Here is a 23411-nt window from a genome sequence, read left to right on the forward strand (position 1 = left end):
AATTGCCAAGAATAATGAATATTAACGTCATTATTAATATAATGAGTAGTATAATTGAAGACCCAGCACATGGTTTTTGTTAAAATAACCTGTCTTGAAGACTTACTGTGGGGTGCTGTGAAGATGAGCATTAAATTACTACAAGGTACTTAGAAAACTTGGTAATGAGGCCTTGTGAATAATTAGATTTGAACAGAGGTGCAGCGTGATCCACTGCACTGCTGCACAGTGGCTCCAAAAGTCACTATTGCTGGTTAATAGCAACAGCAAATATTTACCATTAGCTGTTATTTTTACATTATAAACATGGAGTTTTTAATTAAAAAGTCCTTCCCATCTGCGCCTGATAAAATAGAAGCTTTTGTAATGGACATATTTGTTTTCCGAGGGGTATATTTAGTGTGTGTATACATCAGCAACCATCCCAAGAGACTGTCATGGTAATGGATCAAAACCAAGCTTTGCTGCAGCACGAGAACCTATAAAACCATGTGTTGCAACTCTGTTCAGATTAAGGAATTCATGCTGGTAGACTCAGTCATGGTCTGGCTGTACATCAATGACAGGAATTCCATAGCCTGTATTTTAAATTTTGCATACTAATTCCTTAGTAGCTTTTAAGCTCTAGTCATGCTTGCTAACAGATCTTTCACCTCAAATGCAGAAACATTTTTTCTTCTAAGTAGTAATGAAAATAAAGGCAAAAAAAATGAGTTTAGAGAGTGCCATCACAGTATTTTAGATTTGCAGCTGCTTATATAAGTTTCTTTCTTTCTTTCTTTCTTTTTATGAAAACAGGTAATCAGATCCTCTCTCTTGGGACTTTGTCAAAAGATCAGGTTTATCCGTTGAAACTCAAGGGCATTTCCATCTGTTACTCTGCACTCAAATCTGCCTTATGTGGAAATTATGTCAGCTTTGGCGTCTTCAAGTTGTACGGGGACAACCACTTTGACAGTGTACTTCAGGCCTTTGTCAAAATGCTGCTTTCAGTATCCCACAGTGACTTGCTAGTAAGCAATTACTCATCTTGGGAGTCTTTACGTGAAATATGAAATAATACCACCACAGGCTTTGTGTTGTTATAATGAGACAGAGGGATCTAGAACAGCTCAAATGTAGTTTTCAGTTCATTTACTTGTATTTATATAGCGATATCTAAAATATAGGTATGACTGAACTGCCGTGTGAAATGGGAGCTTTTCCAGAATTGTCACTAGGCTGGTCATAAAAGAGAGAAATGCGATTTTTTTCCCTTTCTATATTTGCAAACCCATTTGGGTTGCCTGTATGCACTGTAAAACATCCTCGTGTATCCAGCCACTCTGCAATTAGTTTCAATTTGTAAACTGTCACTGTATTTATTCCCCATAAAATGTAAGACTTTCATTTTAAAGTACACCATGTTCCCACTTCTCTGTGGGAAGACAGCAGATTTTGCGCAGTATCAGCCTGAGTTTGATCTGTGGTGCATTCTTCATGGCACTTTAGTTCAGAACTGTCATTTTCTTGCTGAAAGGAACAAATTTCGGATAGTTCAGGATGGGTTACACCCACATTTATGCTTGCCACGTAAAGAAAGTCCTTGGAACTGAAAAGTTGCTCTCCACTAAAATTGGGGTATCGATTGTATAGTGAAGTGTGCATATTTGCACATTCCTAACCACCCAACAATAAACACCCTGAGAGTACTTAAGAGTAAGGTGCTAATTGGGCCAGTGGGTTCAAGCAAGTGCCTTTGCCTGTGCAGAGCCTGTTACCGGACCTCACTTAAGCGCAAAAAAACGCCCATCTCTGAGATGTTGTGGGGGATCTGTGATAAATCCTGTCAGATCTCCTGCAGCAGGTAAGATACAGGCTGTAATCCTATCAAACTGACACCTGGCAGAATGCTATACTGCTTTTTCTAGACTGATAGCTGTGCAGAATGTCAAAGCATGGTGCCATTATTGTATTATCCTCAGCTTATTAAAACTAATAGCAAGTTTATATCCTATGGTAAATTTGAAAAGTGGAAATCTGAAGACAAGAGCATATCTTGTCTTTAAATATTCTCATTTAATGGCCAATTAGAAATTATCACATCATAAAAACTATAAGATCACTCTGCTGTCATCTGTTAATGTTGTTAATATCAATCAGTAGTAATCTCTATGCTTTCTATGAATGTGTACTCTTTTTTTCAGCAATATCGAAAATTAAGCCAGTCTTACTACCCACTTTTGGAGTGCCTGACCCAAGATCATATGAGTTTCATTACCAGCTTAGAACCTCACATCCTCGTCTATATTCTTACCTCAATATCTGAAGGACTGACTGCAGTAGGTAAGAATTACTTCCACTCAACTAAAGGAACAATTCAAGTACTTAGCTATCTGGGATTTTCAAAGCAGCACATTAATTTGTATTTCTTAAAAACGAATGTGAAGTGAGAGTGGAAGATGCTGGCTTTTGACTGTTTTAAGAATGTGACTCTTTTGGTTAGTGGAGCCAAGTTCTTTTAAACATGGAAAATGTAGGTTTTTGCAGAGAGTATTTTTAATAGTCTTGTCTTGCAAGCCAGGATTGTTAGAATTATTTATGTGCCTCCACTAGGACTGTACTGAAAATGTATGGAGTTGTTCAGAAGTAAAATACATTAATATGTGTACAGGAATCTGTGGAGTTTTGGTTTTATTTGATCAATGCAGCTGTTGTATAAATAATGCTTGTTTTGCACATCTGTGATACGATTTGAGAAATTGAAAGGTTTCCTCAGAAAAAAAGAAACTACTTATTCAGTCATTCCTGAGTATAGAATCATAGAATGGTTTGGGTTGGAAGGGACTTTAATATACTTTAGAGGAGAATCAGTGCAATGGTGGAGTAACAATAAAAAATCAGCAATTTGATTGGAGTTGATTTCATTCTCTGTCGTGATTTAACTTGGTTTTGAACCAGATGACTGTCCAAACATTTGGGGCTTGGGCAGAGGTGGACAGGTTGGTAGCCTGAAGTCATTTGGATTATGGAGAAGGAGAGTAAGCATTTGATGAGGAGAAAAAATAAATCATGCAGTTACATTCAGACCACCTAGGAATCATGCATTTATGTGATTTTTGACTGAGAAGCTGTTCAAAACCTTCCAGTCATATTTATTGATTGGGGTGGTTATTAAGGAAAAAAAAACAAGAACGGGTAATGCTAGTGTGTATAGATGTTATTCTGTAATAGCTGGTGTTTCTCATTACCACCAAGTGTCAGTCAAGCCCCATAGGAATGCGTGAATGCACCGAGACTCATGAAGCATTCACTATGTTAAACACATTCAGCAGTTTTTGCTGCAAGAGGGGAGCTGCTCTTGAAGAGAAAATGGGTAGTGAATAGCTAAGCAACAGTAGTAAAGAAGTATTCAGGTCATTGGGTTATAAAGTGCTGAAATCCATCTCCCAGATACTCTGAGGGCTGTCAGCTGCACCAGTGGTGCTGCAGGGAGTCTGCCTGTTGGTCCTTTGCAAGTGGGACATTGTACTGCACCTTAGCTCAGCCGATAGCTACCAGTTTAGCAAGCCCTGCTCATCTTCTGTTATCACCCCATGTAGCATCTCTTCCATTTGAGATATTAGTTATATTAATTTTGATAATTCACTAGCATACAGAATTCATTTTAACCTTCTGATGGAAACCCAGGTTGAATTCATGTAGAAGCTGTATAAGCTTCAACTTCCATGTGTTATGTTTGTTTTCCCCCCTCTCAAAAAGTGTTGGTCTCTCACTTAATGTAGGGAGGAGGCGTAAGAAAAGTATGTATTTCCAATTTTAGCTTTAAACTTCGGGGGTTTAGGTATGTGGGAGTTTAATCGTGGAAAACTATCAATTTCTAGGAACATAGACGTTTTCTTAGAAGACTTTTATTCTGAGAAATTCCTGATACTCTGCTGAGAAAAGTACCAACAAAAATTTTAACTTGCCTTTTTTTCACGTTTCATAAACTGTAGATTTGCTTAGCCACTGCTCCCCTTCAGTTCAACTTAATGTGCTTAAAGTACCTAAAATAAATACAAACATGCATGACTAAACCAAAATGTGTAGGAATTTGTAACTTCATCTGACTTCACTAAAGCCTTGATGCAGTCCATCAAAAGCTTCATGTATCAAGATACTGATGTCAGCCATTAAATTCCTCATTTGTGTTCAAGAAGGTTTGTTTTTGTAGGGAACTGAATCATTTTCCATACTTTTATAATGATGTGTCCAGGTGAGCTGCTCTTTGGTCAGTTTATAGCTCTTCATGTTAATTGATTTCTTTTTAGTCATCTCAAGAGTTATTTACCTGTCACTGCGTTTCTTTAAGAGTCATTCTTCTAAATGTTATATCCCTTTTAAAATTTTGGTATTTGGGACATTGCCAATTGTCAGGCAGTGAAACACAGATTTATTTCCTATGTGTTACTTGGTCACATCCATCCTCCTGCCCTTGGAAAATGGGTAAGTAGATCCAAGTGTTGCCTTTTTCACTGAATTATATCAGTGCCACCAGATCATCTCAGAATAGTAGGGCTCAGGGCTATAAGCCATCTGAGGGGAAATTGTGTTTTAAACTGATTAGAACATACAAGTCTTTTTCAGAAATGTTTATAAAAATGAAATCGCTGTCTTTTTATTTTAAAAATTAAATGCCAGGAGAAGCCTTCTCTCTCAGAGGAAAAAAAACCTATCTGACCTTTTTTCCTCTATTCCCTTTACGTACGTTAAACCTTTGAGACTTTCATTGTTGTCAGTTGAAGGATAAATATTCCCCAAATCCTTATTTCTGAGGGGTGTTCATTCTGTTGCTGAGTAAATACCTTGCTTGATTCCACTCTTTATAAACACTGTGAAAGAATACGTATTCCTTCTGAAGCGCCTGGCTGTAAATCACCTATAATGGAAGCCCTCTTCTGAGCTTTTATTGCGAGGATAAACACTCTTCTAAAGTGTTTACCTGGCTTTTTCACAGCTGACTCAGTGGATCAGAGCCTTTTAATGTAGTCAGCCTGGCATGTTGTCACTAATCTCTGCAAAGCTTTTCTAATTCTCACATGATTAATAGTATAGTATGCTATTCATTGAGGAAAAAGTAAAACATTTTTTCTGTCTTGCTGCCTAATTTAGATGTTAAATTGCTAAATCCATTTACTTTCCAGGTTTAGTCTCAAAGGCAAATAATGCCAGTATTGAACTGTAAGCAATTGATGGACAGGGAAAATACCACTTAACTCCCTCTCCTTGCCTTTATCTGAAAACCAAACCAAAATCTTTTAATTTGCGGAGATTCAACAATATCATTAAACTGTTGAAAAATAATTCCCTTTCAGAATAATCCTGTCATATTGCTGAGACTAAAAAACATCCTCAAGTTGTTTGAGGGTTTTGTTGGCTTTTTGAAAGTAATACAACCTATTCTAACATACATGATTGACTCTAAGTTACTTGAGCTGGTGGCTAATTGGAGTCACCTAAATAAGGTAAAAACACACAGATAGTAAAAACATGCATGTAAAGTTGCCCCCCAAAACATGAAATGAATGCATACTGGCAAAGAAGAAACAAAAAGAGGTAGTTGAAAGTGATGGTGACTGGTGCCAGAGGTGTCATCCTTTGCTACTCATCACCAACACCTACCTCGCCATCAAGTAAGGCCAGAGAGCTCAGTTTTGTTCCTCAAAACTATTGGACTGTTCTGGGTCCGTGCTGACACACGTGGAGCTAGTTTTGACATTTTCTGTAATCACAGCCAGCTTGCTCATGATCCATATGATTAGGTCAGAGGTGAGAGAGCTGAGCAGACCAGACGTGAGAAACGTGGTTTGACTGCATTTTTCCTGGTTACTCCAAGCTTTTATCTTAGTTTCTTTCATAATTCTATTGTTATTCTGTCTTCTCTACCCATTTCTTACACCCACAGCCCAGAATTGGTAGTTCCCTGTTGCTCTTGTTCTCTCTGGTTGGCTGGATTGTCTTGCTAAGATTTAGTGAGAATACTATTCTGCTCCAGCACAAGGTTCCACATGCCCAGAAGAGTCATTCAAGGGATGCGCTTGATGCTCCCTGTCTGTTACATCCTTGCAATCAAAAGGAAAAATGAGTATAGGGAAGCATATTTGATATATAGTTATGGGCAAATTTAAGTAGCTCTTAACACTCATATCAGATTCTCATGAGCGAATGATAGCGTAGACCTGTCTGCTGTCCTGCTAAAATCACTTACTGTCGAATGTAAAATATCTACTTGTACAGTATCAGCATGTTTAGAACTACTGCTGTTTTGTAAACTGATGATAGTGATTTACTTTGTATTATTCAATTTAAAAAGAAATAGAGTTAAGCACTGGTTTAGAAATACAGCAGAGCTCTCCTATGAAATATGTATTTTCAAATCTCTCACTTGTTGTTATTGATGGTGATTCAATTCCACCATGAATAGTATTTCTAGTTTATATGCAGGACTGTTTTGGTTGAGAGCACAATGAGTGCCAGGTTCTGCAGGCTTTACTTTGGCAAGACTCATAACTTTGAACTGAGCTTTGTTCCTGCAGTCTCTTAGCACCCTGCCCTGTTGAATTAGGCCCTGGGATGCTCACTGGTCCAGTGGGAGCAGAGTTGAGATGCTTCAGCTCATTTCTGTGAGCTGTTAGATCATTCTCTGCTCCTGCTGCTGAGTCAGCAGGTTGCTGTGGAAGATGGCAGTCTTAGGAGACCACTTGTATCTCCTTTGCCTGTAAATGTTTCTTCAGTGTTTACTTCAAAACACTCTTAGCAAAATAACAGTTAGTTTTTAGATGTCAGAGGGTTAATAGTGTCAGCACAGGGCTTAAGGAGTTAAACAGACACAGATCAAAATACTTCAGTGTCTGGAGGGATGTGTTTAAATGAACACTGCAAGGTTGGCAGGCCTCCAAATTAGCAGAGTTTAAAGAATTCAAGGTACATTTAATTGGATCCTTCTAATCCCTTTTCCCTCAGAATGAGCATTTTAACAGTTTAATTCGTTTTTCAGCCCCCACACATCCCTACTCCAGTGGCCCATCTAAAATAAATACTGTGAACTATAAAAGGCCTAGACACGTTCTAGCTGAAGTCAGTGGCAACAGGATGGACTCCTAAATGCCTCACTCATTTGAATCTGATGTTTGAAATGGCAGAGGGTATCGGCTGGGGCTAGACCTTGCACCCAGCAGGTTAAACCTCTGCGTGTCTAGAAGGAGCTGCCGTTGGCATTGGCATCCCAAGGAACCAGCAGTTTAAACCTATGGCTCTGGCCAGGATTGAGGAAGGGAGCTGGGAGCAGCAGGGCTGTCAGTGATGAAGTCACAGGCCCCCCAGACTTGGGTGCAAGGGGTATCTCAGGCAGCAGGTCAGGGGAAAGGGTGCACTGCTGGTCTGCAGATGAAGGGGAAGGTGAGTGAAGACCAAGGACCAGGACACAGTTACCATCATGCTGCTACACGAAGCGAGACGAATCCTCTTTCACAGCAGCAGCACAGCAGGCGACACCTACCAGCAAAATAACTTACATAAATCAGACAGACCTATTTACTCTGCAAATAGGTTTAAGCTTTTAATATCTCTTACTTATAGAAACAGTAAGCAAAGATGCGAAGTGGTTTTTGCTTCTGCCTTTCAATAGTATCTTCCTTCACTGTTACAACTTTCTGTTTCAGGGACATTATGAAGTATTTGGGTGGTGACTGTTGTGTCGTTGCTAGCTATATTAGATGTACTCTAACCTACTTGAATGATTAGTTCTTAAGCAAGATGACTAATTAGCTGTTGTGCGATCCCCCTTCACTATCTTTAATGGCCTTTTTTCACTGTTTGCCACCTGACGTTGATTGTAACCTGTTTGGGGCAGAGAAATCCTACTTGAGGAAAACCCAAAGAGTAGCTCCACTTGACTTAACCTCGCCTTTTCAGCAAGCAGGTCAAACCAGAATTCCAGAGTTACGGTTTCCAAGAATCCAAATGGGAAACTAAACACCAGTAAAACATCAACCCTCATCCTGCACTTCCCAGGACGCATTCATACGGTTGTGAATGAAGCTCACTGGAGTTCACAGGATCTTTGGTACATCGGGCTGCCCAGTTCCTCAAAAGCAAAGGTTTAATACCCCTGTGTGTTAATAAAAGCAATCTTCAAAACTAGTCAGTTCACGTGTAAAAATAGACTTGTTGATGTATCGATTAGCCTAATATCAGAGATTATTAAAGTTGAGCTCTACAAGCACTATAAAATGTCATTATTAATTATTCTTCTATGGAAACAATTTTAAAACTCTTTCATTCTTCACACAGATACAATTGTCTCCTCCAGCTGTTGTGCTAGTTTAGACTACATTGTCACCTACCTCTTCAAGCACCTTGCTAAAGAAGGCAAGAAGACTCGAAGAGGTAGAGAGATTTCACAGGATGGACAGAGATTGCTTCATTTCATGCAGCAGAACCCAGAAGTTCTACAGCAGGTGAATTAGTAGTCTTTTCTATGGGGTGTTACTATGTTTCTGAATTTTCCTGATGTTTGTGGCACTGAACATCAGGGAATTATTGGCTATTAGTAAGAGAACAAACCTTGCTATGCTGCTATGCAGCCCTGAGTGGCTTCTGCCGGGTTCTCATGACAACCAAAGATTGAAGGTATATTTTGTCATAGTGGAAAGCATAGGCACTGCATCTGCCTGTACAGTATCTTAAAACTTGGTGCTTCATTTTTGCCCGTAAGAACGGGTGTGTGAGATCATTGATACAGCTGTATAGACAAATCGGAAAGAAAGTTCTCTCAAGTATTTTAGGATAAAGAAGATCAAATTGTGGCATTGAACCACATACTTGGTGATGAAATGTGTCCATTGAATGGCTAAATGCTGTCATGTTTGAATATTTTATTTTCAGTAGGTGACTTAGTGGGATTTTTTCTGTTAAAGGTAAATACAATAGAAATTAGATCTTCTTCTGAAAAGGAAGTGGTGGCTGTACTGCTTAGGAGAGATTTTCCCTTCCCAGCTCCATCAGGCCTATCACAGCCCAAGTACATTCCGGGGAGATCACAGTGTTCGTGGCTACGTATGTCTGTACTCACTCTGTGCCACATTCCCTTAAAATCTCATTAAACTATCTGACAGTGCATACTTACAGGAGTCTCTGGATTCCTAATGCGGTTGCAAAGATGCCGTTTCAGGAGATGCATTTCACGGGTCTGGAGGCTTTTAACAAAACCAGAAGTTATTAACAAGGTGCAAATGACAAAAATGTGTTTCCCTAATAGGTACAGTGGTGTTTGCAAAAAGCCTGGCATGCAGTCACCGCTCTTATTGTTGTCATTTATCTACTGTTCTAATTGAAGGTGAAAAGTAACTAATGGTAGCTAATATGTTCCTGGCAGTATATAGCGTATTGTGAGATTAGTGATGTTTATTATAGACATCGTTATCAGGATCCAATAATTCCACTGTCATATTGCAGATTCTTATGTTTTACTTGCCTAATAGGGGTTTTGTGGAAACTAGCACTGAAGTCAGCGTTTGGGTGCGTCGGATTCCACAGTGTTGTACCATGCGTTCAGTGACTGGAACAGAAGGGACAGGACAGCGACGTGGCCTCTGGATTGCCCTGCTTTTGTGGCAGTCTCAGTGCAATACTTTGTCTGTTAATATGCAGTAATTTTTCACTTCACAGCAAATGACTGGGTGGTGATCTGTCTTTATTAACTTCAGATTCAGTGGAATACGTTACATTTATGTGAATGCAGGCTTTCACGTACTCTTTTAAATATTAATGGCTGGTCTCCAGTAGTCAGCATAAATATGATTTGCATTAGCACTAGTCATATCATATTGAGTGCCTCTGATGTCAACTACTCAGTGTACTAATATCTGACATCATCTCCCGAGGTCACTGACAACTTTGACCTTTATTCTCATGCACAGTTTCTGTAGTCTCAGAAGCTCTTTTGAATTGATTTGAAATTTTGACTCTTCCCTTTGTGAGGCAGTAAAATTGATAATTATTCAGATGGGAACTGAGCACTGAGTGAAAAATCAATTCCGCCCGCTCTCTGCTGCGTATAAAATTACTTGTGAGTCTGCCGGACTGAACGGATGGCCAAGGTAAAAGCAGCAGGCAGGAATAGTAGAGAGGATTAGCTGGACGAAACTAATAGCCTAAAGGGATGGCTTTTGAGATGAGGGAGTGGGCCGGTTGGGGGTTATTATCAGCAATGATGGGACTCATTGATCATATGTTTACATCAGGTTTCCATTGGGTTATAAATCAGCCCTGAATAGAAACGGAACCCAAGGCCTTGCGCTTTACCAGGGGGACAGCGTATTAGATTATTCTCACTTTCACACTCAGATGAAAAGTGAGACATTGATTATTCATCGGCTGGCCATTAAACACGGGTTTTATAGATGATTTGACTATCAGGGAGGCTAATGAACAAGGTTGCTGCTTCATAACCAGCAGTTTCAGTTTTCAAGACATCTGTGTCGGTTAAGTAATGCATAACCCTATTAAAAGGAATGGGTTACAAATTGCTTAACAGTGCTGAAAAACTAGACCCTAATGACTAATTGTGCTTTGAGTTTAGAGAGGTTTGTCAGCTCTTTAAACTAAACTGATGCAACGATAACTGCAATTATTTACTAGTTAGAACAGTTCTTCCAAGTTGGATCTCTGGAAGCCGCTGGGTAATTCAACTTCCTGGCGGTGCTCTAGGTTCTGCCCCTCAGCCTGCAGCGGCTCGGCATGCCCTCAGAATAAGCAGGAACCTCCCAGGGCTGCTCCTGGCCTGGCTCTGTTGGGCAGCAGGACCTGGGGAGTGGGGCAGGACCGCAGCGGGAGGTGTGTGGGGCACAGTGCAGCTCTCAGGGCAGAGCCACCTTCCCACTCCTGACTCACCTGTCTGGGATGTGAGGACATCGTGGCAACCTGTGCGCCTGCACGCCAGCATCTGAAATGGCACAGTGTGCTCACAGATGAGGCTGTTCAGCATCTCCATGCAGTCCAGTGCCTGAGGCTTCCACCTTCTTCAGCCTCTGCAGGAGCAGAGTTGTGTGATTAAACCCTATTAACCGTTCCTCAATTTGCTTAGATATGCCCTAGGTTGATGTGACTGTGCAGAGACAGGAGCAATAGAAAATATAGCCATGATACACCTTCCTCAGTTCCAGAGCAAGCTGTGACATCCTTCCGTGATGTAGCACTGGCTGTTGTCAGCTTTGGCCAAGCTTTTTGCTTGTTCCCCTGGGCAAACAGCTTAGTCTGAGCTCAACCTGCAAACAACAGCTCCATGATGGCATCTTACAACCAAACTGAATTAACAGTACAAAGTAATTTGGGAGATATGGATAGAAAGTGGTATTAGGTTTACTACATTCAGCTGTTGCATTATGTTGTTTTATAAGCACTATAAAGGCTCCTTTTCTGTGCTGTTATGCTGGGATTGACAGGTGAAGCTGGCTTTTTATCCAGTTTATAAATGAAAGTGTAAATGTTGGTTTTAAGATGCCACCTTTACCTTCTGTTAATGCTTACCTTGCTGAATTGTACACTTTAGTTAGTTAAACTTATTGGTTCAGTTTTGATACAGCAAAGTACTATTCATGTTATTTCTTTCCAAAAATCAGTCAGTTTTGTAGTGTCTTTTTTCATCTGCAGTTCAGACAAACATTCCCAAGAGCCAGGCACAATAGGTAAAGAATCCTGCATAGCCATTGCTGAAATAATTCTGTGCTGGATATGGAAGGGGATTGAAGGTTGATTGAGTGAAAACAGGATCTCCATGACGTTTCAGGTTCAATTCCTTTCCTGGGCAGGTCACGAGAGTGTGAGGTATAAGGGTAACAAGAGAGGGAAGGTGTTGCATGGTGGTTACATTCTGTACATTGTTTCCAGGAGGATGGTGTGGGTAAAAATAAGGAGGGAGTTTGGTGAGTTTGAACATTGTACTGATGATCCACACGATGCCAGTGACAAGACACAGCTTGCAGCCCAAGCGTGGACCTCCTTCAGGCCAGTGGGTCCCTTCTAAGGGTCCAGCATTTCTGGAGGTGATGGGTGAGGAGTTCTGCAGTAGGGGGACAGTGGCAGGGATGTGGGAACTCACAGTGTGGTGAGGTGCTGGCACAGGGTGCCCAGAGAAGCTGTGCCTGCCCCATCCCTGGCAGTGTTCAAGGCCAGGTTGGACACAGGGGCTTGGAGCAAGCTGCTCTAGTGGAAGGTGTCCCTGCCCGAGGCAGGGGTTGGAACTGGAATTTAGGTTCCCTTCCAACACAAACCAGTCTGGGATTCTGTGGGGCGCTGCTGTTTATTGCTGTAGGGAGATGTGGTAGAGTACATGGGCTGGAGAGGGATCTCTGGGAAAGGAGTGTAGATGGGAAAGTATCTGCATAAACAAAGGGCTCAGAGGGCATGCGTCATGGTAAGCGTGGTAGTGCTGGAAAAGGGAGCAAGGGTGGAGTGGGCAGACCACCAGGAACAGGAGGATGTGTGCTTTAACGGTAACAGGTAAAACCTCACCAGGCTCCTTGTTGGAGCTGAGCATTTGTGACCTGGAACATCACCACATAACAAAGATGCATGAAATGAAGCAGCCCAGCAGCTCTGCGCAGCAGCTGTAAAACAGAAAGTAAAGGTGCCAGCTGCAGTGAAAAATCAAGTGGCATTACTAAAATAAAAACGTATTGTAAACCACAACTTTCCTCTTTTTTCCCCTCTTTTATGTAGTAAAATCAGTGGTTTGTTTTTCAGATAAACCTCAATGGCATATACAGCTAGTCTGGAGGTCTGTGCAGTAACTGAAATGAAAACCTGAAGAGGAGACGTGTTTATGATGCATGCTTCATGGCCTGTGCACAGGCACTTGCATGTGAGCACATCACAGAAAGAAATCTGAATTGTACTGACAGAGGGCAGTTGTGCCAGAGGCTGAGCACCTTGAGGCATGTGTGTGAGCATATGCTGAATATTAAGAGCAGATCAACCCCACAGGTGCGATTGTTCCTATACTTAAAATGAAATGTGTTTAAAGGCTGAGCTGAATCAGGACCAGAGCGCTCAGCTTTTGCCAGCTTGAGCCTTGGAAGGTTGGATACAGCAGTGAGAGGGATTTTCACTGGGACATCTGTTTGCAGCCTCTTAGCACAATTTAAAGATGTTATCCAATACTATCATAACTTTCTTTATTAATTGAAAGGAAGGGAGCTATACCAGCTGTAGCCCAAGCCAGCAGAGACTTGGGTGGCTAAGCAACAGAAAAGGCACCATATTGAGTGAGCCAAAATTCAGTCTCAAAGTCATTTATTTTAACCAGCGACAATGCGTTTGGACTCTAGTGTTTCAATTTGATTGATGGTTTAATATCATATATAATTTTTTTAATGAAGGGAACCCATTTAAATGTGTTAACATTTGCACTAGTAGTCTCGCATGTACATAACTGCATTTAATCATTACTCTGATTGTTTTTGTGGTTGTGTAATTTGTATCAGCAAAATAACTATGTCAAAGCCATCTTATCTTAATGAAAAATAGGGCTATTTCTCTTTTACATGTACTTCTCGCTGTACATGTATAAAGGCAGGAGCAGCCTCAGTCTAGAATATATTGCTCAATGTATAGCTATAACTGAGAGTGCTGTCAATTAAGAAATCAAAAAAAAATTAATGAGTTTAGTGTCTTTTCTAATTCAGCCTTGTTTAAAGCCTTGTTGTGATTCGTTGTCATGTGAATTCAGTAATTCAATTGTAAGAATTTTAATGTTAAAATACATCATCATTAGGGATGTATCTGAAAATTTCACGCTCTTAATAATGGTGCTAAATCAAATTGGGAACCTCCTCTTCATCATCCAAGCTGCGCTATAGTTTACACAAACAGTTTTGGGGGTGGAGGGAAGTTTAGTTCCGTGAAGTAACAAGTATTGTACAGAATTGGTGTATGGAAACAAAAAGCGGCTCTCGGGCTTGGAGCACGAACTGCTGGAGGTGTCAGTGTTGGATGTGCACCCCCGGGCTAGGCAGCTGGTGTATGTATGCTTTTGTTTAGCAGTTACTGGTTTATGTAGCCTTTAGGCCAGCACATGAAACAATCCTTCCTGCAGGGTCAGCTGCTGGTCAGAAGCAAAGTAAGAAAAGACTTTGCCTTAAAACGCCTCGGCCATAATTTTAGTGCAGCTGGCACCTGCTACTGGTGCGCAGCGGGAGGGTTAGGGGTCAGAGGCAGTTGTTCTAAACTCAGTGATGGCTTAAAGGGACTTGTAGATTAATCTGCTTTATTAACTTCTGTATATTAGATAACTATTGCGGTGAATGACAGTCCGTCTTTCTGAATAAGTCCCTTCACCTCTTTCTCTTTTAAATTGGCTTTTGAGTAATGAATATTAAATAGAATACATTTCAGGGTAATTAAATGAAAACATTAGGATGATGTTGTTTTACAATCGTATCTATAAGTTTCTTGTATATTTATCTTGCATTATTACTGCTCATTGCTTTTTGCTTGCAGAACAACAAGCCTAAATGTTTCAATTAAAGAAGAGGAACTGGCTGTGTTTCTCAATAACCTCGTGGCTTCTGTGCCGCATAAATATTTTCAAAAAGCAAATAAGTTTAAGGAGAAGTATAAAAATGCTTTATTCCTTGTTTACTGCGTGCAATGTAATACTTTACTTGGAAATGTTCGATTTCTGCTGGCCGTGGTTGTTTTCTATAAAACACTAAGAGGTGCTGGTTTGGGAAAGGGCAAAAAATATTGCCATTCCGTAGAATCTAACTAGCGATATGAATAGCACCAATAATTTTGTAAAGTTCACATTATAATTCAAAATCCAGTTAGAAGTGATGCTTGCAGTCTGGAAAGAAAGCAATATCTTTACAAAATGGATAGGGAAAGGTAACAATCCATTCCATGATATGCTACTGGCAGATTTGCCATGTGAGTAATGAAATTCACTCTCGGTGAACAAACCCCCTCCCTTTTCCCCATTTAAAATAAAAATCAGGTTTAACATTCTAGAATAGCAGTGGCTTACAAGGATGCTTAATTGCTGTTGGATGTGGTAGCAGTGGGCCATCGAAGCGCGTAGGGGATGAGATGATGCTTGTGGAGAGGTGAGGGGTGTGATGAGGCTGTGGTGCTCTGAGCGTACAGGAGGGTGTGTGTCAGTGTTGCAAAGGGCTGGTTCAGTGCTGAAAGCTTCCCGGTGACTGGCATAGACTACATATGTGTCCTGCTGAACCTTGGCACATTTCTGATTTTGAGGACTCTGGAATTGAACCTCAAAATCTACGCCTTTCCTAGGCTAATAAATTGGTGTTGGTTGGTTGGTTGTGCGCTCAGGGTGTCTGCTGAAATTGTGAGATGCAGAAACTTCGGTTGTTGCCTTTTTTTTCCCCTGGTGTTTGATTGTTCGGGGTTTTACTGAAACTGGGTTCTGGTGTGTTCACCTGTCTCCAGGAACCTGCACAGTTTAAAAATAAAATGCATTTCTGAAAAATATCCCAGTATCACAACAGACAGAGGAGGTTTGGGAGCACTGTTAGTTTATCTCAGCTTAGCTTAGCGTAGTTTAGGTTAGCTTAGTTTAACTTGAGCACATCCTCCTAGCGCTTGGCTGGGCCCATCAGGGTCAAGCCAGTTTAGTTCTTCAGAGAGCACCATGCGCAAAGGACTACTGCACAACATGGGACTTGACCTTTCAGCATAACCACGTTTCTGAATCCATGATTTGTTTCCCTTTAAAAAGGAAAAAGGAAAAAGAAATAAAAAAAAATTAAAAATGAAGTGTGTGCAACCATTCTTTAAAATCTCTTTAGTATGACAAGTAAAGTAATCTTCCATTGATACTTAAAAGTCCATCTGCAGAAATTCAGGCAGAATGTTAGAGAGACGCAATATCTATTGAAATGTTGAGTGTCAAACTGCCAGGGTAATGTATTTAGTATGAAATATAATATTCAGTGCATTTTGTTTTGATGACTGCATGAAATAGCCTTGTGCTCTTACCCTTTGTTGTTGTTGTGAAAGATGATATTCACTAAGAAGTGTTGGTGACTGTTCAGGACACAGTAGCAATATGCTTATTACCATCTTTATTATCTGTCTTTTACGTTTATTTGCAATAGCTTTGGTTACAGTTCAGTTCTTTAGGATAACAAGAATACTTTTAATTGTTCCACAAAAGAAATCAGAATCAATTTGTGAACAGTTTGAATACAGAAGAGGCTGGAAAACTGTCAGGCAATCGGTAATTAATTCTTGGATTAGGCTTTTTAAGTTCTGTGTTAGTATATTACTCCACTCCAGTGGAATGGAGGACATCACTTTTCTTTATGGATGATCCTTGAATAGTGTTTAGAGCCAAGCTTCTAGGTTTCTTACTCTCTGATTGCTTTCAAGGTGTGGTTTAAAAGCCCAGCCTGCCTCCCTCTCCCCACTGATTATCTCCATATCAGTGCTAAACTAAGGTAAATATGGGTAAAATGATTACCCTGGTTCTAATTTTCTCTGTACTACTGGTTACTGTTGCTGTGTGGGGGATGCCTCTGAGTCTGCTGCTGGCAGGCATCCACATGGCTTGAGCCTACGCTCAAGCTGCCTGCGAATCCCAGCTGCCTCATGGCAAGCAGCAGCGGGGCTCTGGAGAAAGAGATCTGCAGACCTCTCAGTGAGGCTGCACGGCCGGGTGGGTTGTGTGATAGGTGCTAGGTTGGACTTGACATGGAGCTGAGTGTGAGCTTAAGCCCAGCTTAAGGATTGCTCCTTGGCACGTGGGGTTTGCGTCCCTGAGGGTTGCACTGAGCACGCTTGCACACAGTGTCAGCAGGAGTCTAGTTCACATTCAGGGATAAGCACATCTCACATCTCAGGTGTGAGATCCTTGAAGTTCCTTGGATGAAGGTTTTAGAGCTGATCTGGTGCTCAGCCTTTTCCTTCATTCTGGAATATTTCTGTAGATTAAGTTTGCAATTAGCCTCAGATTGGTTTTAGACTAAATGATTTTTATTTTTCCAGTAATAGCATTTTTCGACCCTGTCTCCCCAACCCGTTTGACTGGCATTTTGGAAGGCCTTCCTGTAATAGAGGTTTTAGAAAACTAATGATGCAGCAGGCAAAGATCCCAGTTCCTGTGCTGAAATATTGGTGCAACATTGAAAATGTCCAGATGCTTTTGTACATCAACTCCCAGCAGTTGATGCAAGCGAAGGCACCAGTGAATTTCTCAGGAGCTGGAGAAGAGAAGGGTGATGGCTCACGTTTGAGGAATTTAACAAAGATGCATACTGAAAGCCCTAGTGTCAGTTAAGGGGAAGGCTAAAAGATTTAGACATAGGACCATTTACATTCCTGAAGATAGACTCTTGCTGGAAGGCATTGGTGTAGGTAAAGCTCATGTTCTCTCCTCCCAAGAGGATTAAATAATCTGTAGCCAGTCATTTGCTCAGAGGTGCTGGTAGTAGACACAGACTTTGTACTTTCTGTGCCAGCTTTCAGTAAGAGTGCTGGATGTGCAAGCAAGGGAGAGACCTCTTACCATGCACACTGGAAAAATGCCTAAGGATCTTCTTCTGAAACAGGACCTAAACCTAACTGCTTCTACACATACTGCTAAAAGCAGAGGGGAACGTGTATTACATTTCTTTAAGGTTTTAAAGAGCTCAGCCTTCTGCACCGCACCAACCTGAAGTGCAGATTACAGCAGGTTGTGCATTCTTAGTCAAAGTTCTGTCGTCTTTATAAACAGCTGTAATGCTGTAGAGTTACAGCTGCTTGTTCAGAAATGGCTGAATCTTAAATAAACATCTGAGGTTAATTTAAAATGACATACTAGGATCTGTAACTGAAAATCTCTCATTGCTACCAGCTAAGAAATGCAGATTAAGGGTTGATGTCACAATCTTAAATTATTCCAGCCTGAGGTGGAATAATCTGCTGTCTATCGGGAGGACAGATGGATAGACGAAAAGAAGCTGTGCAGATACATGAGTTTGTAAACATCTGTCAGCTACACCAGATATCCAAATACAAAATCTAGCACTTCAGGCAGCGTATGAGTATGTGACATTCAACAGAGGGTTTACATGAAATTCAGCACAGACAGAAGCAAGTCAGCACACCCTGGAAGGTAATAATTAATGAAATGTATGCCCCCCTCCTTGCAGAAAGAGGAGCTGTTCCATTCATCAGGCATTTTCAGTGTTGCTGCAGTTAACTGTTTCATTTCCAGTATTTAATGTAGCCAAGCCTTAGACTAGGCAAAATGCTCTATATGTGAGACTTACTGATTTACTGTAGGTGAGTCTATAGCAGCCATCTGGCAGCTCTTCTCCATCCCTGATGGATGCCAGCTCACTCAGGAGCATGGTCTCCCTTGGGAGAGAGGGATCCAGTTCTGATAGGTGAGACTGGACCCAAGTATTACAGTCCTTCACAGGAAAATTCAGATGCAGCTGTAATTTGAAAATACATTTGTCATATTAGAATATGCTATCAAATGAGAGGGAAGATACTAAAATTCCTGTCTGAAACATGCTAGTGCAGGCCAGAGTCTCACTATGACCACCTCATGTGCAGATATAGCTGCTGCCCATGTCCCAGCTGTGCTGCGGTTATTCCCTCTTGTAGCACAAGCATGTGCTTTCTGATCCTGCTGGCTGCTTGAAAGGTATGTCACAACTGGCTAAAGGTAGGAAAGGGTGAGGGTAAGCCTTTGCTTTGAAAAGTCCACTTTGCACTACTAAGTCTATGTTCTTGTGCTGTTAGCATACGGCAGTTTAACAAGGAAAAAATAGAACATTGCAGTAGACCAGGTGTAGTGAATATAGCAGGCACATTGAGGTGCTTGCCTTTAGAATTAAGCCATCATCCTATATGTGTCGTATGAGTATGTTCCCGTTTCTCTTTCAGATATAAAATTGGGTTTGATATAAATTAGTACAATCTTATTTTACTGTTCTTTCTGCTGGCTCATGATTTGGACCTATTTCAGGTGACTCTGCCATACTCAGCCCTTTTGCCAGTTCTGAAGACATATAGAAGGAAATGTCAAGCTCCCCGCTACCTGTAACTGTTCCTTTTTTAAATGCAGAGCCATCCTTTTTCCATCCCTTCAAAACATCAGGAGAAAAGCCTCTCCCAGCAGGACATAGCATATAACTGATAGGAATACCCTGTAAAAGATACACCTAAATCATATTTCAGTCCGTCAGCTTCAGGCATATGTTAGCCCATGGTATGCAGTGTCTCACCCACATATCTTGTCCTGACACCAGGATTGGGGTTTTTTCAGCCATTTATACCCTAATTTTTCATTAAAGGAAACAAAAAGGCCAGACCCAATTGCAAATGGGCATCTGAGATTGGGTCCCTCACAGTTTTGAGCTTCAGCTGTTGAATTGTGGCATTTTAGTTACTAATTTTTAATTATGTATAGTGGAAGTACGTATAAATAGGGTGAAATGCTGGATTCTGTGAACAGGAATCTGGAGGAATCTAGCCTGTACGGGCTTGGTCTGAGGGTGGCTGAGAAGGCTGAGAAGGGTCTCCAAAAGGAAAGGTGCTGTAATGTAGCTGGGCCCATTACTCGGTGCTGCTCCACAACTTGTTTAAAGCTCTGTGTTGGTCTCATGTAATTTCTTAATGCAGGGGGACAAGCCAAGTGATTCTTAATCTCTTACATATTGCAAATCTCAACTGATTTGCTGTTTCTGACAGTTGAATATTTTTAGTTCAGGAATTACGGGCTGGTTCTCACTTCCCATGGTAAAGGCTTGGCTTTAGTTTTCTTACTTCATCTGGAAATTTCAGCTTTGAACTTGAAAAAAAATCAATGTGAAAGTTAGGCTTTCTGGTAAAATAAATATTTTAAAACAACAGATTAAAATTTAAGGTGTTTAATAATCTTGGAGCAGCTAAATCTTCCTGGTATTATTAGTAAATGACAATCCATTTATTGATATAGGAAGAATTTGATGCTGAAAGAACTGAGAATTCCAAAGGACATTTAAATTAGTAATCACAGCTCCTAAATTAAGAGTGAACTGTCTGGAGCCGGAGCTATAAAATCCTACCGAATTTCATATGCTAAACAACAAAAAAAATCTGAATCTTTTTCAGATCGCAGTGAACAAATGAGTGTTATCACCAGCCAAGTGCTTGGTTAAAAGCTGTGCATGTTCCTGACCATTCTGAATCCTCTGTAAAGGAATACACACTGCTGTCTTTGGTGTTAATATCATGTTCTTTATGTTAACGTGTGATTAGTTGCAGCAGAATAAAATTTTCATCCCAACAAGTGGGAGAAAGAAATGAGTTATGGGACCTGCAATGATGCAAGTGCTCTCTAGTGATAACATGGAGCAGCAAAAAAAGCCTTCTTGATGGAAAGGCAGCTTCTTTTCCAGCTTCCTTTAGAAAAAAGTTTTCGTAATGAGGGTTATCTTGACCAACATTTTCCTCCTCCACCCAAGAAAGAAAGAGGTTCTGAAGGAGGAGAAGCTCTAAAGAATTAATTTATTGGAAGAACGGTTCTTTATTCTTGCCTGTTCTGTCAATAGTTCCTTTTGTAAAGAACAAATGTGTCAGGAGAAACATTATTGAACCAGATAAAGTGATGTTCTATGTTTAAGGCAAGAGAACAGAGGCAAGGTTGCTGTTTTGAACTAAGAAGAAAATAGATTATCTGTTCTGCCATCCCTTCCTTTTTGATGTCTCTTTTTTCCCCCTTGAGACCTTGTTTTCTGCCTGCATCAGCGTGAGGACTGAGCCTGCCCCAGGCAGCTGTCCCGGCTGCTGCGCTGCAGTGGGGCTTTGGCAGGATCTGAGAAGTCATCTTCCTGAAGTAAAGTGTAGCAGAATAAGGTATTTTCCACCCAGAAACCAAAACCGCATATTTGTGATCAGTTCCACTTCTGGGCTCTGTGCTTTGTGTTGCCATTGGGTTGGTTTGCGATCTCCAATTAGATGGTGAGACTTCTAGGAAAGGTGGAGCAAGGAGGGTGTCCCATAGCATGAGTTTCCCTCTCACACCTGCATGCTAAATACGTTTAAGCCACCTGAACCAGCTTCTGGGGGAACCTGCTACAAGGGACTGCAGGTCTCTAGCAACAGCAAGGTTGGGTGATGGCTGGAAGGTGCTGGGGAAGCTGAGGGGTGCCCCAAGCTCAGCCTCTGTTTCAGTGGCTTTGCAGACAAACTTTGTCTTCAGTCAGCCCTTCTATAAAATGCAGTGGCAAAGCTGATGTATCTCAGTGCACACTTTGAAGCTAACTAACATCTGGGAAACGCTCTGCAGTTCTCAAAAGAAATGAAAGAAAAAATGCAGGCTTGCTCATGTACCTGGATCCAGCTGGTGGCCTGGGAGCAAGCAGGGTTGCTCTGGGGCAGCAGTGCATCCATCTCCTTGTTTGTACATATCACTGGGCAAGATCTCCTCTTAAGAAAATCATGGTTATCATTTCTGTACATGTTGCCATCATAAATACAAATTCATGTAACTGTGCATCAGCAAACAGGTGACACATTATTTCAGAGCCTTCTGCAGAAACTAAAAAGAGTTGCAGTTCCTTCATGACCTGAACAACTTGGGAGAGCAACAAAAATGCACATATATCCTAGAATTGTAGAATCCCAGCCTGGTCTGGGTCAAAAGGTACCTTAAAGCTCACCCAGTTCCAACCTTCCACTAGAGCAGCTTGCTCCAAGCCCCATCCACCCTCAGGGGTTGTTTGATAAAGCTGGAGTTTGAAGAGGTGAAACTTTCCCTGTGGATCAGTTGTGAGCTTGTCCCTGAGCATGCCCTTTTTCAATGAAGCATCACTCTGAAAGTCTCTCACAGCACTTCCTCTAAGAAATATGGTTATGTCAGACGTGGTGCTCTGACTAAATCACAGCTCGAGTGAGTTTGTTGAATTACTTTTAATAATGCTTCTGTCCTAATAGCCAGCTTTGTTACAAGCTACGGAAATTAAAACCTGGCAATATTTAAATTATAGGAAATTTAAATTATTCTTCATGTTCGGTAATCGAGCCCCTGTTACTGCTCCTGCAGAGGTTTTTGAGATGTTTGCATTGGTTCCAAGGCCGTACAGAATTGGTTTTGTCCTGTGAGTAATGGAAAATAGTTTGTCTGATCTATAAACTGTGAAGTCAGGTGAAGAATTGGCTGTTCCCACGCCAGACCACATGTTCCTAACCTGAAAGCTCAAATGATTTGTGGGTATCTCTGTTCCAGGTGATTTGTAGTGCTAGGATTCATCTTTTTCATTTAGTGAAACATGCTGTTTGACTTCGCCTTGGTCAGTTATTACAGGCTAGTTTGCAGTGTGGCAGCTCTCTGGAGACCCTGCTCATAGCTACTCATTGGCCTAGAAGAAAGGATTTAATGATTTTCTACTTCCTCTATGTTTGGTTTTAGGGTGCAGATATTTTATAAATGTGAGTCAAACTATTTACTGGTGACACTTTACAAATTTTCACTCTGTTTAATCTCTGAGTAATGATTTTAGGTTCATATATGTTGCGGCCTTTGGCATTTTGGACTAATGTATCTCAAGGATATCTTAGAGCATTTTATCTTTAAATGGATTCTGTAGTTATTTTGTGATTTCTTTGTCTGAAAGTTATGCCAATCCCTTAAATAAAGTCCTGCCCTTCCTAGCTTACACACACCGGAGGTGTAGAGGCCTCAGAGGGAGCATACTCCTTGTGGCATTAGCTGAAGGCTCTGGTGACATGCCAGCCAAAGAGCAAAGTGAATTATATAGCTTCTCTTTGGGTGCCAATAGAACTTAATTGTATTAGATGATAAATCTCAGTGCTTTATAAAGTTGGAGTGGCTTTATCCCTTCTATAGAGCTCTGTAAAGTCAGTCACAGAAGTAAAGTAAAATGTCTAAAATCAGAGACTGGATTTGTAACTGTGACAGAAATGGTGTAGATTTATAGACTTCTTGCTGTAATCATGACTGCCTTCATCAAAATGGAGAGTGTTCCCTTCAAATTCCTTGCAGTGTCACACACAAAGAAAGGTGGATGTGTTGTGAGAAAACCGGAATCTTGAAGACCAACTAGGGATTAATCTGAAATTAATACAGATTACTGGTTGCACACGTATTGCTCTCCTAGAAGTAGTGTGACAGAGAGGCAAATCCCTGTGGTAAAGTCAAAGCCTGTACCTTAAATTAATTGAGCTCTAAACTTCAATTCATATTTGTTTAAACTTCAACTTTGGAGCTGAGCTTTGATACGAGTTGCCTTTAACTTTCTTTACCTGGTGGATTTGGTTATGGAAAGATTTGTTTGGAAGAGTAACTTTTATAAAACCATGCTCATACATGAAATCTCAGTGATTTCAGTATGGTTCATAAACGTTCCATTAATTTTTCCTTCTGATCACAT

At 40.9% G+C, this 23411-nt stretch overlaps 1 protein-coding gene across 2 annotated transcripts in view; it reads left to right on the plus strand.

Moving 5' to 3' along the window:
- Window positions 1–23411, plus strand: part of RANBP17 (RAN binding protein 17) — a 156301-nt gene that overhangs the window by 125146 nt on the left and 7744 nt on the right. For both annotated transcript variants that reach the window (XM_062629242.1, XM_062629243.1), the window contains exons 23-25: window positions 799–1013; window positions 2187–2325; window positions 8314–8480. In XM_062629242.1, coding sequence (XP_062485226.1) covers window positions 799–1013; window positions 2187–2325; window positions 8314–8480 — 521 coding nt within the window. The remainder of the gene's footprint in view (window positions 1–798; window positions 1014–2186; window positions 2326–8313; window positions 8481–23411) is intronic.

The sequence above is a fragment of the Pezoporus occidentalis genome, unplaced genomic scaffold (assembly GCF_034315485.1).
Source record: "Pezoporus occidentalis ecotype Australia unplaced genomic scaffold, CSIRO_AGI_Poc_V1 ctg33, whole genome shotgun sequence".
Taxonomy (NCBI): Eukaryota; Metazoa; Chordata; class Aves; order Psittaciformes; family Psittacidae; genus Pezoporus; species Pezoporus occidentalis.